The sequence below is a fragment of the Capsicum annuum genome, chromosome 5, assembly GCF_002878395.1.
Source record: "Capsicum annuum cultivar UCD-10X-F1 chromosome 5, UCD10Xv1.1, whole genome shotgun sequence".
Lineage (NCBI taxonomy): Eukaryota > Viridiplantae > Streptophyta > Magnoliopsida > Solanales > Solanaceae > Capsicum > Capsicum annuum.
Window position 1 is genome coordinate 22,359,921 of NC_061115.1, and position 17,995 is coordinate 22,377,915.

The window sequence follows — 17,995 nt, forward strand, 5'->3', positions numbered from 1 at the left end:
TTAGAACATTTTATTTAGATGCTTAAGTAAACCTGATTTCAATTAAACACCTCAATGTTTAATAAATTATTTCAATTAGACATTTTTTGTTCAACTTTTCTATTCAGCTTTTGAATTTTATTCTTTGCGTGTATTTTCATTCGTCTATTAGGTAATTAAGTTATTACATAAAATATGTCATTTGTCTTTAGTTACATGCATATACCTCAATAGTCCATAAAACCCCATATATTCTTTTATTTGAGTTTAATGCATATAATTAAATAAGAGATATTATTTATATTGTTAAGTTAACTATATAATAGACAAATGAAAATAAACACTAACTTTTTCTTCAAAATTTAAATTAAAAATGTCTAATTTAAAAATTCTACCAACAGTCTAGTCATTTAATTAGAACAAAACTTAGTTTTAGTGTCTAAATATGTCTTGACAAATTTAAGGAGTGAAATCGTTCGATCATCTAAGCTTAGGACGACATGATGAACGGTGGAAATAATTCTGGTGCAAATATTTCCCTGCACATGCGAAGCACCAAATCGCCAAATATTATCTCTCTCGACACATAAATAGCAGCAGTAGTAGGGCTTTTCCCCAAAACATTTTCAGTACAAAAAACCCCCCTAAAAGTCCGCCGCATCGCCGCCGTATATCCGCCGGAACTCCGCGGCGTCCTTCTTCCAATTCACCCGCGTCAGCAAAATAGCTCAGCTATTTGATGTTTTAGTTTTTTTTTTCGTTTTTGTTTTGTTAAGGTTTTGGTGTGTGGGAGATGTATCCTTCTCGAGGAAGTAATGTGTATGGACAACAATCGTATTCTTCGCAATCATCCTACGGACAAAGTGTGAGTATTTTCTTTTGTTGTTGTTGTGGTGGTGGTGTATTTGGTGTTGTAATTGAAATTTATTTAATTAATAAGTTATGATTCATTAGTAATTGGAAGCGGAGTCTTGGAGTAACCGGTAAAGTTGATGCCATGTGATTAGGAGGTTATGGGTTCCAGCCTTGGAAACAATCTCTTGCAGAAATGCAATGTAAGGCTGCGAACAATAGACCCTTGTAGTCTGGCCCTTCCACACTGCAGGAGCTTTAGTGCAGCGGGCTTCCCTTTTCTTTTAGATATGAGAACTCATTTCAATTCTATTTTAATTTGGAAAGGTTGATTAGAGTTTGTTTAAGTTGAATTGTATGTTAATCTTAGTATTACACTAGTCTGTATTACTTTTGGGTTACTAGAGCCAGGTTCATCCCCTTTCACCGGTCCATGCTTCAGTTGGGAAGTGGCGTTTTCTTTGTTTTGTTTATTTGACACACTTTGTTGTTGTTGTAAAAGAAATTTATTCAATTAATCTGTTGTTAGAGTTCATTTTCAATTGTATATTAGTTTGGAAAGGTTGATTAGAGTTTGTGTAAGTTGAATTGTATGTTAATCTTAGTCTCTCACATGATGTCCGTATTACTTTTGGGGTTGAGTTAGGCTCAAGAGCGAGTCCCATCCCTGTTTTGGGCTCCCTGGTCATGGTTCAGTTGGGTCTGGGCGTGAAGGGGTGTTTTAGTTGTAATTCTCAATTAATAAGTTATGAATACTCATTTTGATTGTATTTTAATTTGAAAAGGCTGATTAGAGTTTGTTTAAGTTGAATTATATGCTAGCATTAGTCTCTCACTTGTCGGTGGACAAAGTGTGAGTATTTGCTTTTGTTGTTGTTGTTGTTGTTGTTGTTATTGTGTAATTTGGTGTTGCTGCAATTGTAATTTATTCAATCAATCAGTTGTTAGAGCTCATTTCAATTGTAGATTACTTTGGAAAGGCTAAATTAGAGTTTGTTTAAGTTGAACTGTATGTTAATCGTAATCTCACATGTCCGTATTACTTTTGGGGTTTATTAGACTCAAGTTTCGTATCTTTATATGGTATTAGAGCCAGGTTCATCCCGTTTGGGCGCCTGGTCCATGCTTTATTTGGGAAGTGGCGCTTTCATCGTTTTTTTTATTTGATATACTTTGTTGTTGTTGTCGTCGTCGTTATTTAGTTTGGTGTTGTATTGAAATTTTTTCAGTTAAACAGTTGTTAGAGCTCATTTCAATTGTATATTAGTTTGGAAAGGCTAAATTGGAGTTTGTTTTAGGTTGAATTGTATGTTAATCGTAATCTCGCACATGTACGCATTACTTTTGGGGCTGATTAGGTTCAAGTTTCATATCTTTATATGGTATGTTCATCCACGTTTGGGCGCCTGGTCCATGCTTCAGTTGGGAAGTGACGGTTTCTTTGTTTTGTTTATTATACTTTGTTGTTGTTGTTATGTAATTTGGTGTTGTAATTGAAATTTAATTAATTAATTAGTTGTTAGAACTCGTTCAATTTTATTTTGATTTGAAAAGGCTGATAAGAGTTTGTTTAAGTTGAATTGTATGTTAATCTTAGTCTCACTTTCCATACTAACCTTTGTGGTTGAGTTAGGCTCAGGAGCTAGTTCCATCCCCGTTTTGGGCTCCCTGTTCATGGTTCAGTTGGGTCTGGACGTAAAGGGGTGTTAGAGTGTGTTAGAGTCCCACATTGGTCAGGGAATGGATTGAGTATGGATTGGTGGTTTGCTACTAAGTTGCATGGACTCATTCACTTTCGATCTTGATGTGCACTCGTGTCGGATTCTCCTAAAATACACTACATTTGGAGAATTAGACACGCACCCGTTAACTTGAGATAGTGATAGTGTTATATCAAATGAGAATTGAGAAATGAGATAGACTGGAGTATTAAGCTTGTAAATAGTGAATGTGAGTCAGATTGTAGTCAGTCTAATATACCGACTTGCAGATCAAGTGCAGTAAATAATAAGGCTCTGTGCTTTAGTGCATTGTGTCCTGATCTAGTTTATATTAATGGAGAGCTTTTACATAAACCACTGGTGCGTAAATTCATTCTAGAGTAGTTCTTGATAAACTTTTATTGACAATACTCTTCTATGCTGTAGTTTTCTGTACTATGTTCACGTTTGTAATTTTGTATCACCTTCTCTGTTCATCTAGTTGGGACATGGTTACTCGGGGAGTTCTGCTGGAGGGCCTGAGAGGTCCTCTCAGCTGCCCACAGGTTCACGACATTCCTCAATGTTAGGACCCCCCCAAGATGCAGAAATGAGTGCTTACACAACTCACGGTCATCATCCATCAACAGTGCCTAATTATGGTGGGCAATATAGCTCTGTGTATGGTTCCACTGCTCAGCAGGTCAGCACATCTTCTGCACTGTATATATGCTATTTGTATGATATGCTTTCTATTGGTGAAACTTTCTGAAGTATGATTTATTGTCGTAAATGGCAAAAATACTGGTGTTGTATTTAAAGGCTGTGGTGACATTGTGTTTACTGTGATGTGGACTTGGTGTGAGACTAGTCACTTGTTTGCCCAAACTTTTTAAATCAGTTTATTTTGATAAGTGTTTTTCAAAAAAGTACTTTTGATTTGAATCAACTCGTGCTCAGCTAATCAATTTGTAAGACACTTTTGAGCAGCAGTTTATGGTTGGCCAAGCTTTTAAGAACCACTTCTAAGTTTTAAAGGTATCTTCTCAAGAGTGTTTTTCAAACACGTGCTTTTGAGAGAGAGTATTTTTTTCAGCTTCTCAAAAATAGCTTCTGTTTCTACTCAAAAGCACTTTTCTTCTCCTAAAACTTGGTCGAACACCTCAACTTTGAAAAACAGCACTTCTTTTGATAGAAAAAGCACTTTTGGCGTTGGAGAAGCTTTGGCCAAGCAGGCTATAATTCTTCTATCATTATGAGAGAGGAAAGGTCTGCATTTATGCAAACTTTAACCTTTTCTGGTTCCTTGTTTAGTTGTTTGAACGAGTGTAATATGTTGGTTATTTCTTGTTTGCATTTATGACAGTGTAATTGGATAGATGGTATATTCTCATAGACTTGACTGGCTCATGGAATAGTTCCTCAAGTGGGATATTTGACAAAGATTTTGTGGAGTGTGCTTTTTTCCTTTTCACCAATTTTAAGAATTGGGTTTATAAAGCTTTTATCACGTCTAATTTATTACTGCTTTGGTCATGGGTATAAAAGCTTGTCTCTCTACATTTCTTTGAGTGTGCGTTCTTCCTTTTCACCAATTTTACGGATTGGGTTTATAAAGCTTTTACCACTTCTAATTTATTACTGCTTTGATCATGGGTATAAAAGCTTGTCTCTCTACATTTCTTTCATATGCAGATGCCCACAGCTGGTGGAAAAGGATCTGCATCATCAGCTTTGGAAAGCCGCAGTGGCTTTGGTGTGGATTCACCAAAGTTCATGGCAGGTGACTACGTTTCATCATCCAGCCATGGATATGGTCATAAAGCTGAACAACAATATTCTGATAGGATTACTGATTATCCAACCCTTGATAGACACCAATATGTTGAACGACATAGCTCTTATGGCGGGAGAGATCTGACAAGTGAGCAAGCCAGTCGATATCCTGATTCAATTTCTTTTGGTCTTAAGCATCAGGTGCGTTTTTAAGACTATGCTTTTTATCTTTTTCAGCAATTGTTGACTGTTACCCCCCACCCTGGACACACCATGAGCACCTGCACATGAGATCTCAATAGTGATGATGGTCATAATAAGGATTGTGAAATTTCTGCATGGGCATTGGAAAGTTTGAGTTGCCCAAACTCCCCCCCCCCCCAAAAAAAAAAAAAAACCTAAACCAGGATATGAAGGAGCTGGATAAAAGAGAAGTTAATAGTCCATTCTAGGCAAGATAGCCCCTGTAGCATGGAATGGAGCAAAGGGGGTTTGAACAGAGAAATGTGTAGTGAATGGAATTTATAAGAGGGAGTAGTTTATTTTAGGATGGTATATATAGGAGAAGTAATACAATGTAGTAATTGGGTTGGTTTCTTCCAGCAGAAATTTCCAGTTTGTAAACGAGGTTTAATGTTCTGGAGGTTTGAAGAGGAAAACATGTTGAATAATACTGCTTGCTGTAATTGTTTATGCACAATGTACTTGTCAGTGTCCTGGCTAAATTATTTCTTACTTTTATAGCCTTCTTTTTGCTTACCAAATGTATGTCTTCTATGTTTTTCCCTACTGTTAGGCTGAAAGATATGAGCATATGGATCAAGCATCTATAATACGACAAGAGCAAATACTGAAGTCTCAGGCATTGCAATCTCCTACCGTTGATGGAGGATCTAGGTATGTACTCTAGTTTTATTTTAAAATTGTGTGATGTAATAGCAAAATGCTCTCTAGAACCATCTGATGGTTGTGCTTAATCATATTTTCCCTTACATTATTTGTATGTATACCTCGATCTAACATGTAAATATGAGTGTTGTACTTCCTGCGAGTGAGAGAGTGAGAGCATTTATCTGTACACATCATCTTCTTACATGGAGCTGTATGTCCTATTGCACTGAGTCGCAACAAATTTCTGGCAGACAAGTTGAATATCTTGCAGCAAGGAGTGCTGCTGTTTGTCATGCAGTCCAAGATCCCATATCTTATAGTGGCAGAATTGACTCAGGTCCTCGCACTTTATCAACATTACTTGCTGGGCAACATGCTCCTTCTATCCTAGGGGCGGCACCACAAAGAGCTGTTGAGGATGTCATGTATGTTCAAAATTCTACAAATCCTGGCTATGGAGTGAGCCTGCCTCCAGGTAGAGACTACGGTATAGGGAAGGGACTTCATGCAACTTCCGTTGACCCTGACTATCCTAGCAGCGTCTTGGCACATGCTGGTCACTCAAGGTTAGATGATTACAAGGATGTCTACTCTCGGGAGCTTGAGCGAAGGGAGAAAGATCGGCACTCTTCACGCGAGCGAGAGAAAGATCGAGAAAGGGCGAAAGATCGAGAGAGGGAACGGGATCGAGATCGGGAGCGGGAGCGGGAAAGAGAACGAGATAGAGAAAGAGAACGAGAACGGGACAGAGAAAGAGAACGAGAGCGGCAGCGACAACGAGAGCGTGATCGTGAACGTGCTTTGGAGCGTAAGGAGAAGGAAAAAGATCATAAGCGCAAACGTGGAGCTGAAGTAAAACATGATCGAACACCTCCCAGGAGTTCTAGGGATCGGCGAGGATCATCTTTGAGCAAGGACAGTAAATCTACACGACGAGAATCTCCACGCCCTGATGTTTTGCATAGGTGGATTTTATTTGGTTTTGTCCTTCTATGACTGTGTGTGTTTAGCAGCTGCTATATATTGCAGCATTTGTAACTAACTTGCTGTTCTGTCATGCTGAAGGCATCATACACCTGTTAAAAGGAGAGAGTATTTCTGCAAGGTAAAACAAGAGCTTGGCGCTTGAATCGTTGTTATCCTCCTTAACTGGTTCTGCTTTCCATGTGGGAATGAAGTGTTGTGAGGACCTCTGGAGTTATGTAAACTTATTGATCGCCATATTTCATGGACATAGACTTAATCAAGCTGCTCATTTCTAAATTATCCTTATTCCTACCTAACACAATTGGGTTATTGTCTTTTTCAATTACCATGCGTTGCAACAAGCTCTTATTTTGAACCATTTCCAGTGTTAGATATTTTGTCCCTCCTTTTCCTTTTATCTTTTTACTGGTCTCCTATGCTCTTGTTCATCTTTCTTTCCGGATGTTGCTGTCCCCGTTGCTCAAGACTTCTAGTTTCTGCAAGGAATTGTGGTGTTCTTTCTGTTCCTTCCTTTTATCCTGGAGGTTGTTGATCCTTTTCTGTACCATCATAACTTAGTCATGGTTGTCCTTTTCAGGATGATAGTTGTCCCGCTTTTTGCAATTAATTTTAAGCTGCCTTTATTTGAATGCTTGAATTATGGGACTTGAAAGACTGCTTCAATTATTCAGCCTGGATGTCTGATGGTTACTTTCTTATGCATTTATTGCTGTTTTGCAGGTTTATTCCTCCAGTTTGGTTGAAATTGAGAGGGATTATCTGTCACTGGATAGGCGGTATCCCAGGCTTTTCATATCTCCAGAATGCTCGAAGGTTTGCTTTCTCTTTCATTCAGCTACTTTTATATGAGATATATCAAGTGACGTCACATTTATTTTGCTGTAGGTGGTTGTAAATTGGCCAAAAGGCAATCTTAAGCTTTCTTTGCATACTCCTGTCAGGTAATTAGTCACAATACCCTTCCTCTTTTTATGTTAATTTATTTCATGCTGTATTTATGTTAATTTTCACTGTAGTGTTCTATTAGATATTGGAACATCCCAATTGCAAAAGAATATGAAGTCTTTCCTATATTTTTGAAACAATCTATTCCCTAGGAGCCGCAGCTCTAACCGATGCTCTCTTTATCCCCCAAGAACCCGTGCACTTAATCTGGTGCTAGTTAATTATTATATAGATACACATTTTTGCTTTCTCAAAAAAATTATTGGGTAGATATGCAGTTTTGATTCTTTGGAATCTTTAAGTTGATGGCTGGTATGATACTATCACCCTTCTCATTATGGAACAGTTTTGAGCATGATTTTGTTGAAGGAGATGCTGCAACGGCGCTGAAACGACTGTCATCGAAACCGTCTGCTGGTGAACCTGAAAAATCAGAACCTGGGACGACTATATGGAATGCAAAGGTTCATAAGATATACAAACTGCTTTAGGACCTGTCCTTTCCTATGAGAATTCTTAAGTTGGCATTTGCTTGAAATGTTCATGCTGATATTTTAAGTGGTGGTCAGATATAAGAACCAGTAGAAGTTAATGGTGGGGAATTATTCTGTTATTTCAATATGAATGCCGAAGAAGTTTGTTAATTTTGTCATCAGAGAAACTGTGCCTCTTTCTTGCATTTGTTTAGAACTGCGCTGAAGAGAATCATGACTATAAAAAAGATAAAATCATGGTGGTTCATGTTACTTTCTCAAAAAAAAAAAAATTTAAAAAATAAAATTGTGGTGGTTAGTTTTTCTGGTTCATGGTACTGGTTTTATGACAGTTCGTGTCTGTGCTCCTGGGCTTTGGACATTTTGAGGGTAAATGGAGTCTTAGTTGTGGATTTTTTAGAGGAACAAAAGATGTGATAAACTTCTTTTGATCTTTATGACGTCTAATATTGGTGATAATTACCATAGTTCAATATTTCCTTTGCTCCCTTATTGTTGCCAGTATAAATGCACCTGAACAGACTTTGCTCAACTTGATTAGATTCAGAGCATAGACCTCGCGAAAAGAGAACCTCTGCCCTGATTTTCTCTTCCACTGCTGCCTTCTATGTTCTATATGCTATATGTTCAAAGATAACAAGCATGCCGGTTTTGTATTTTCCAGTGTTATAGTGTAAGCACAGTACTTCTGGAATGGTGTTTTTTCTCCTTGTTATGACATACCTTGTTATCTATTGTACTCCTCTACATTGTGTAGATGTGCTAATATATTTCTGAAAGTTGTCTCTCTATTTTCTGATATATAGGTGATTTTGATGAGTGGGCTCAGCAGAAATTCTCTGGAAGAGCTGTCGTCAGATCGGAACTATGATGATCGAATACCTCATGTTTGCAATCTGCTTAGGTTCGCTGTTCTTAAGCTGGAAAATTCTTTGATGACTATAGGGGGCCAGTGGGATAGTGTTGATGGTGGGGATCCATCATGTGATGACTCCTCTTTGATTCAGACAGCTCTTAGGTTTGTTAATCACATACCTATACTTTTGTGATTTCATGTTATTTTTCAAGAATCCTACTGATAGAGCTCTTGCTATTAGACATGCAAAGGACATAGCTAATCTTGATTTGAAGAACTGCCAGCAGTGGAACCGTTTCCTTGAGGTAATATCTGCCTGTATGGGTCTCTCTGCCCTCAATTTATTCTACTTCACATGCTTAAAGCAGGACTTGTGTTTTGCTTATTCTTACATGTTAATTAGTGTCTACCATATAAATTCTTTTTTTTTTTAATAATGGTAACTTGGATTATATCACAATAGTACATGGGTTGTACTGAAACCTTACATACATACAGAATACTCCTACACACTGATCTATGTCTATTATTGAGTCTAAAACATCAATTATAGAAACAGTGTCATTAGAGTATAGTTGGTTGCACCAAAGACATAACAATAGAAATTCAGTTTGAATTTCTGTGCACTATTCCTATGCTCTCATAACACCTAGAATTCCTTTCTTTCCATATTGTCCACCAAATACTTGCAGTTATAATTCTCCATCGTTTTCTGTCTTTTGCATTTACAGTTGCTTCCTCCAAACTTTATAATGCTTCAGTACCCTTCCTAGGTGTGGTCCAGGAAATGCCTTTATGCTTTAAAAAAATTGTCCACAGTCGTTAATTTATTTGCAATGTGGAAACAGATGGTTAACTGTCTCTGATGTTTCCCCACATAAAAAGCACCTAGAGCATAAGATTGTCCCTCTCTTCATTAGATTGTCCTGGGTGAGGGAAGCCTCTTTAGCTAGTAACCAGGAACTTTATGAGGGATCCTGCATTTCCAAATTGCTTCCAAGGCCATCTGTTTGCCTCCTGGCTCAACTGATCCATCACCCTGTAAGCTCTATTGACTTTGAAATCACCTGTACAATTGCCCTTCCACCATAGGATATCCTCTCCTGCTTATAGTCCATCAAAGGTTTCCAGTGTGTTATAGAAGTCAGCCACTCTTCCTATCTCCCAATCATTGAATTGTCTCCTGAACGTGAATCTCCATCCCTGTGGAGTCCACAACTCTGCAATTGTATTCTGCTGTTCCATCACAAGATTATAAATATCTGGGAATAAACTTTCCATTTTACCACCTTCATGCCTCTCATCCTTCCAGAATTATGTCTTAGCACTATTCATCACTTTGATCTTGGAGTTGCTCTTCTATCCTGTAAATTCTAAATACTAAAAGAATAAATAAATCATATGCTTAATACTCTTATAAAGCATTATGAATAGATTATTGGTAATGTCTGCCTGAGTCTCTCTGTCCTCAGTTTATTTATGTTAAAGGCAGGGCTCCACTTTTGATTTCTTGAACTTAATTTAGTGTCCATCACTTGTATTACCGTAACTCTGAATAGTGAAAGAGTCAAAAATCATCCGCTGAATGCTGTAAGCGTTATGGACACAGATGGTTGGCATACTTTTCCTCCTTCCCTTTCATATATATCAACTTTCTGAGTCCTCTTTTTAATTTGGAAATTGTCTATGGTCCTCTTGGACAAGGGGAGCTTCAAGAATTCCTTCGTAGCAAAATACTTCAGTGACACTTATAAAATCTACAATCAAGCTCCCATTCCTTGAACTCTTCTCATTCGTTGAACTCCTTCAAGGTCTGTTAGCCTACATGGTTATGTTTCTGAATTCTTTTACACTTTTGGGACCTCAATTATTCATCATGTTAAAGATCTATGCTCTGGGTACTGTAATACAATGAATGGCACACATGCTTAAGTTATCAGGAGCATGGTTTCAGAATGAGGGTTGTCATTTTCCTTGGTGTTGAATGAAGCAAAGCGCTCAAACATATCATACATATATATAAAAACAAGTATTTTCCCACCAGCGTGGCCACCTGCGGACAAAGAAATGTTATTACTAATAAAAGCTTCAGTATCTCTGGTTAATTTCTGTGGGTGTCCTTCAGCCATTTTACCTGCAAGGCCTGAAATTTCTCTTGCAGCTGTGTGTCAACCTTAAGTTTCAACCTGCGTGTCCCTTCTGCAGTCCATGCTATTGAGATGGATTTATCAGAAAAAGTGTGTATATTTTCTGAGAACTCGCAGGTGGTGAATTCAAGCCATGAAATAGATTTCTGATCTGGACCAACACAGAAGCTTTGAAACTGCGTACAATTAAATTTACACGATATTGAAGATACTTTATTTTTTGATGTTTGGCAGATACACTATGAAAGAGTTGGAAAAGATGGGCGGTTCAGTCATAAAGAAGTCACTGTTTACTTCGTTCCAGACTTGTCTGAATGCCTCCCTTCATTAGAATCATGGAGGGAGCACTGGTCTACTAAAAAAAAGGCTATTGCCGAGAGAGAAAAGGAACTTGCTCTGAGGAAAGAGGTATGCTTTCTTAAAGTACTCAATACATTTGTTGTACCTTCAACCTAAAATTCTCTCTATAAGTTTTGATGAATACACTCCATTTTTTATTAAGGTACTTTATTGCCTTGTATGATACCAAACCTGGGCAGTCTAGTGTGCCTTACAAAAAGGAAACGCTGAGGTCTTTTAGTGCTCATGTAATGAATTGAGAAGATCTATCAAGTTGTTTCTTCCATTCACGTGTAATTTACACCAAATCTCTTGACAGTGAATTACTTGATCCTCATTAACTTCCCTTCCTTTTTTGTTCGATAAATGTCAACATCATTGCTCTCCTTCTTTCCTTCAAAGATCTTTGGTGTTTCTTAACTCCCAAAACCCCCATCAAATGGCTGCAGAATCGTATTCCTCTGTGCCACTGGAAGAGGAGTCTTTTGTAGTTTCTGGCATGCATCATTCATCCATTACACATTTAAGGACGTGCATCTTTGTGCCCTTCTTCACTTGTACTATCTGTTGCATTGCAATGCACCTCTCCTTTTGTAAGTCGTACCAAGTCAGAGAGGCCTATGTGCCTCTCAACCAAACACAGCACTCTGTGCAGTGCTTTATTTTCTCAAATCTGGTTCCAATGCTACTGTTGCAACTGTCTGCGGCTCCCTGCTAAATTGTTATAAGATGACCTCATGGTAATCATGTGGTTGTTACACCTTTCTTTTTATAGGTCGTTCCAAGTCAACAGGCCTATGTGCCTCCAGCCAAAGACAGCACGTTGTGCAGTTATTTTCTTAAATCTGCTTCCAACGCTACTGTTGCAACTGTCTACGGCTGCCTGCTAAATCATTATAAAATGACCTAATTGTAATCATGTGGTTGTTACACCTCTCCTTTTGTAAGTAGTACCAAGTCAGACAGGCCTGTGTGCCTCCAACCAAAAAACGGCACTTTGGTGGATTGCTTTTTTCTCAAATTTGCTTCCAACGCCTTTGTTGCAACTGTCTGTTGCTCCCTGCTAAATCCTTCTTGACCTCAAAATAATCATGTGGTTGTTCCGAGCTTTCCTTGTGTCTTGTTGTGATTGCAGTTGTGGTTTATGTATGTAGCAGCTGTAGGGGGTGGGGGTGGGGGCGTTGAATTCAAGAATGCCGATTGCTCTTTATCATCTTTCATAACATCCTTGCTGAGCCATTTTGCCAGTGAGCAGTTACTTGGTCCCTCACGCTGCTTACACCAGATCTCCTTTCTTTTAGTACTAGTCACTGGGTATGTTATTTTTGTTGTTTCTCCCTCAAAGACTGTATGCCCTTCGCATTGAATTGCCAATTTAAATCCTCTCTCAGTACCTGGTTGAACACAGATGACTTCTATATAAATTATCTTTGAATGACCGTTGACATAGTTTGAAACTGCATAGACATACTAAATAGCACTACTTCTAGTTAAACACACACACACATGTTTGAAACTATTAAACTAGGGAAAAACTTTTTGATTCCCATAATAACAATATCCAATTCTTTTGGGACAGAGTGAGTGGCATTTCGGTTTCTAGTTTACTTCTGTGCTTCTTTTTCATATACTTTAGTCGCAGACGGTACATTAAAGGTTTTGCTTGCTGACCAGTTAAATTATTGTTTGATATAGAAATCAGGAGAGAAGGAAAGCCAGAAAGGTAAGATATCTGCAATTTGGTGCATCAATTTCTTTACTTGAGAATTATTCTTGGTTCTTTTGTTCTTTTTGGAATTCAATAACTGAAGAGTTCAGCATCTCACAGATGCTAAGCAGGGTCCCAGGTCAGAGAGAAACTCAACGGCTGGATTGTCGGCAGAAGGAAGCAAGAAGGAGAATGATGGCAGACTGAAAGAGAACATAGCTGATAAAGAAGGTTCTGAGAAAAAAGTTGGAGAAAGTAAACAAGCTTTTGAAACTTGTAAGGTGGTAAATGATAACGCTGAACTGAATCCAGGAAAAAGTGCTGCTATTGAAACTGATGGTAGTGCAAAGTCAGTTAAGAAGAGAATTATAAAAAGAATTGTTAAACAGAAGGTCTCCAATAAGAAAGACTTGGAAACCACTCAGAAAGTGAAGGATAAGGTGGATAGTAAAGAAACTGGGGAAGGAAATATGAGCGCAGAGATTGCTTCTCCGCTTGGAGAATCTGCTACCCCTCCAGTTAAAACTTTTACAAGGAAGAAAATTGTAAAGAAGGTTCCCATGGTGAAAACTCCAACAGAAGATGGGTTGAAACCTCCTGATATAGGAATTGTCAAGGAGGCGGAATCTTCAGAAGATAAGGTGAATAGTAAAACTGGTGGCGATAGTACGTCTGTCAAGCAGGATGCTGTTGTCAAGCAGGACACTGTTGTGAAGAAAACAGTTAAGAGAAAAATAATTAAGAGGGTTCCCAAACGAAAAGCAGCATCTACAGACACCAACAATGGGGTCACTGGTGTTGGTAGTCTCAAAGATGATGTGAAAGAGGAGAAATTAGTTCAAGCTAAAAGTGAGGTGCAAAATGTGGGTAATAATAATGCAGAAAATGCAGTGTGTGTGAATGTTGTCAACCAAGAACAGAAGGTTAGCCCGAAAACAAAATCAAAAATAGCTGACGTGAAGCAAGAGACTAAAGAAGAGATAAATCTTGATGGATCCAAGAAAGTGTCCAAAACAGACAAGCTAAAAGGAAAGGAAGACCCCAAAGAAACAGGAAAGAAGGACAAGGATGGGAAAATCCTTTCGAAAAGCAAATCAACGAAAGAGATCAAAGAAAAGAGAAGTGAAGATCCTCCTCGGCACCCTGGATTTTTTCTTCAAACTAAAGGGAGCAAGGATATGAAGGTAGGTTGAATCAGAATGACTCTACCTTTCAAGCTGGAGTAAATGCTTTGTCCTACTGTGTATGGAAATAACTATATTGTTGTGTACCTATGCCTACAGTTGCGATCATTGTCTCTTTCATTGGATTCTTTGCTGGATTATACTGACAAGGATATTGAAGAGTCGAGATTTGAGGTATACCCTTATTAGCATATAAAGCAACCATTTCTGTACTTTTTACTGGAAATCACAAGCTTGTCCTATGATTTTGTGAATACTAAATTATCATCTACGAATTGATTATTTTACTTTTGGTTCAATTGGATGTTACTGAAATCACCTTTTACTGATTCCTTTTGCAGCTTTCACTTGTTGCGGAATCCCTGTATGAAATGGTTTACTACAACATGGCTTCTCGTCTCTTACCTTTTCTTCAGGTTTATTCAGTTAGTTTCCTGGGAAATGGTATTTCTATTGCAAGTTTCTATCCAACACTTACCATTATGTTACTTTAATGATAGAAATTACGCTCCAAGTTTTTGATCAAGCGAAACCAGCAGAAAAGACAGAGAGAAGAATCGTCCAAGAAGAAAGGTGTGGAAAAATCAGCCAAGCGTGCAAAGACGGATGAACGTACGGAGGATGCCAAATCTGTTAAAACTGAATCAGATGGCAAACATGATCAAGAGGATGAGAAATCACCTGTCAAGGAAGAGGTTACTTCGTTAAATAATGCTGAAGAGACAATGATACCAGATGAAGATGCGAATGATGACTCTGAGATGGATGAAGATCCAGAGGAAGATCCAGAGGAAGAATCTGAAATGCAAGAAACAAGCCCACAGGATGGCCATGCTAAGGAGGCAAAGGTTCTGTTACCGCTTCCCACAATTTCTGTTACATCATTTTCGTGTACTTAGTTATGTGTGGAATCTGCTGTCTATTGATCCCATTTTGCGAAAACGTTGTCAGTAATAAACAATAATTCCAACTCATTGATTTGGGAAGTTGGTTTTGCAGCCAAGGATATGGAAATGAAGAAACTAAATGTCATTTGCATTAGTATAATTTTGGATGGTTCTGGTTGTAGGAAAATGCTGAGGAAGTGCGAACGGATGCTGATACTGGAGGTGAACGAACTGGAAACAGCAAGGATGGAGGAGTTCCTGAGATAAAGCCAATTCTGAAGTCAGGCAGCAAAGAAGAGACGACAAAGGTGGAGAAAAGTACTAAACCTACTCTTGGTGAGGTTGGCAAAGAATTGTTGCAGGTATGTTGTTGGTTACTCACTTATTATTATCTATGCATCATTCTATATGTTCTCCATCTGATGTCTTCTTATTCTGCAACAGGCTTTCAGGTTTTTTGACAGGAACCGAGCAGGTTTTATTAGGGTAAACCAATTAAGCTTGTCCATTCCTCTCACTTTATTGTAGTTCTTGTTGCGTAGAAAACTCACATCTTTTATGCTTTTCTCAGGTTGAAGATATGAGATTAATCCTCCACAACTTGGGGAAATTCCTTTCTCACAGAGATGTCAAGGTTGGTTTATTTTGTATATTTGTAGTACCTTTACTGGGTTACTTTGCATGTCTGCTGACAGTAACGCGTGTTGCCCAGGAACTTGTGCAAAGTGCACTTATAGAGAGCAACACTGGGAGAGATGACCGAATTCTCTACAAGAAGTTGATCAACATGGACCTCTGAAGTTTATCGCAGGATTAGCTAGTAGATTATTATCAATATTTAGTGCTTTCCAATGAATTCTTTGATGGAGAACAATTTCTGCCCTGGAATAGACTTGAATTATGGCTAGTGGTTAGATTATCGAAACCAAACCCGTTACAGAATATTTGATACTTGTTGAAAGTATTTTTCATAGTGGGCATTCGGTTTTCAATCTGTCTGGCAATTTGACCATCTCCAATATGATGACTATATGCACGACTCACAAGTCTATGCCAGACAATGAACTAGGCAGATCGAAGTAGAATATATTTCTCGTCTGTATGACAATATTTGTCTCGTCTGTATGACATTATGAAATGATAAGGAGCAAGTTATTATTTTTTCTAGTAGCTGTTGAGGTTTGCTGGCTTTCTGGCTAGCTATCAAGGAAAAATGCCATCGCCGCCTTTGAAAAAGTAAACTGCTTAGAGACCTTAATTGATCAATGGTCCAACTGATTGCCTAACCTATATAATAACTATGCAGTTACGAATAATCCAACCAAAGTAATAAATAGCATTTAGACCTAACATGGTTTTAAATAGAAAAATTTCAATCATTTTTATTTGTTTGAACGGAGGAAAATGAGGTACTATTGATACCTAAATATCAATTCGAATCGCCATGAGTCTCAATGGCAGTGAACATGAATTGACAACTATGTGAGTAAATATAGTATACGTGTACTTTTTCAGAAGGATTTTTGTTAATTGAATTGTTCATTTTAAATATTTAGATCAATTAATAGAACTGAGGTTGTATTTAAAGCCGCTGATAGAAAATTGAAATAACTAGTTATAGCAAGCATGAAGGGCTAAATTAATAAAATACGTTCTTTTTATACATTATGTTTAAAAAATACTTAAGTTTCAAATTTTGCAAAATAAAATAGCATGTTACAAAAATATAAGGTAAGACTGCGTAAGATAAAAGAACAAGAAGAAAACTTTTCAATACATAGGTGTGTTAATATGAAGGGAATTATTTTCTAGAAAAATACGGTACTACTTGCTATAATTTTCCTTAATACCTTACACTCACCCTATATTTATTTTGGCTAAACGTACTTTAATCAAAGATTAGATGTCCTCTTAGTGTCAAACAGATAAATACCGTATTACAACTATAATTTTGTGGCCTAAGCTTCCTAAGTGCATTTGCAAGGTGATTGCTTATAGCTAATTTCCTATAATTTTGACTTTGTCTTTGCTTTCTAGAGTGTTTGTTTGAATCTTCTTTGTCAGTAAATTACAATGTAAATACATAAGATAAAAAAAATAATAATTTACGTATATGATATATAAATGGTAGATAATGAACCTTTTAGAAAAAATCTTATGTCTTCGTCTATTGGAAGAATTTCTTAAACAGTACATCAAGATCCTTTGCAAAGTTACAATTAAGAAATTCAACAATGAATATACAACTCGACCTGACACAACCTTCAATGCAAATGTGTTTCTGAACATGAACTAGTTCCACTTATCGGCAAAATGATTGAGTTGAACCCGAAAATAAAATCGTTTTTAGTATGAAATACTTAATTCTTGAAGTGGAACTTTTCCGAGCGAATTGAGATTTATAAAATGTATCTTTCCCTCGCTCCCTCTTAATCCACAAATCAAATTAAAATAACCATACTTCAATAGCAAATTAGTATGATCAACTATATATATCATTTATATCCATTAATAGTTGATTATCCTATTTAACTCAAACTACAAGATACTTTTTAATATAATAACTAGTACTGAATAAAGAATAAATAATTTATCAATTTGTTGAACTTTCACCATGTTGGTGAGGGTCCCCTCTTGTAATTTCCCCTCTCTAACCCCTCCCTCCTTTTTTTTTTTTTTTTTTTAAAAGCGACATTGATGAATACTTATAATATTCAAAACAATATCAAATGTTAACCAAATAATAAATTGTCAATATACTTCGTGTATTTTTGATATGAAGAAAGTCATTTTCAAAACGAAAAAGGCTCAAAAATACCCCTGAACTATCCGAAATAGCTCAAAAATGCTTTCGCTAGATTTTTGGCTCAAAAATACCCTTCCGTTAAATATTTGACTCAAAAATACCCTTCCCTCTAACGAAGTTCGAAAAAGGATCAAAAATACCCTTGAACTATCTGAAATGGGTCAAAAATACCCCTCTGTTAAATATTTGGCTCAAAAATACCCCTCCCTTAACGAAATTAAATTATTTCGATTATTTCGTTAATTTATATAAAGTTCATCATTTAATTTATATTTCGTTAATTTCTTTAAGTGAAAATTTATATTTCGTTAATTTCGTTAATTTATATTTCGTTAATTTCTTTAAAGATTAAAAAGATGTAAAGTGAAAATACCCTTTTAGAATAAATGTATATTTATTTTCCAAATCAAATTCAACCAATTTATATTATAATTTAAATTTTTT

The 17,995-nt window shown here is 37.0% G+C and overlaps 1 protein-coding gene across 1 annotated transcript; it reads left to right on the forward strand.

Moving 5' to 3' along the window:
* Positions 1 to 589: 589 nt before the first annotated feature.
* LOC107870438 (protein SHORT ROOT IN SALT MEDIUM 1) lies at positions 590 to 15,912 on the forward strand. The gene is made up of 21 exons (XM_016716974.2): positions 590 to 844; positions 3,034 to 3,234; positions 4,227 to 4,508; positions 5,104 to 5,204; positions 5,450 to 6,163; positions 6,264 to 6,303; positions 6,906 to 6,998; positions 7,071 to 7,126; positions 7,477 to 7,594; positions 8,431 to 8,642; positions 8,722 to 8,785; positions 10,862 to 11,035; positions 12,662 to 12,689; positions 12,795 to 13,858; positions 13,958 to 14,032; positions 14,200 to 14,274; positions 14,359 to 14,706; positions 14,928 to 15,107; positions 15,190 to 15,231; positions 15,317 to 15,379; positions 15,458 to 15,912. Exons 1-21 carry the CDS (start codon positions 773 to 775, stop codon positions 15,542 to 15,544), a joined length of 4,089 nt encoding a protein of 1,362 aa, XP_016572460.2. The 5' UTR covers positions 590 to 772; the 3' UTR covers positions 15,545 to 15,912.
* Positions 15,913 to 17,995: the final 2,083 nt, after the last annotated feature.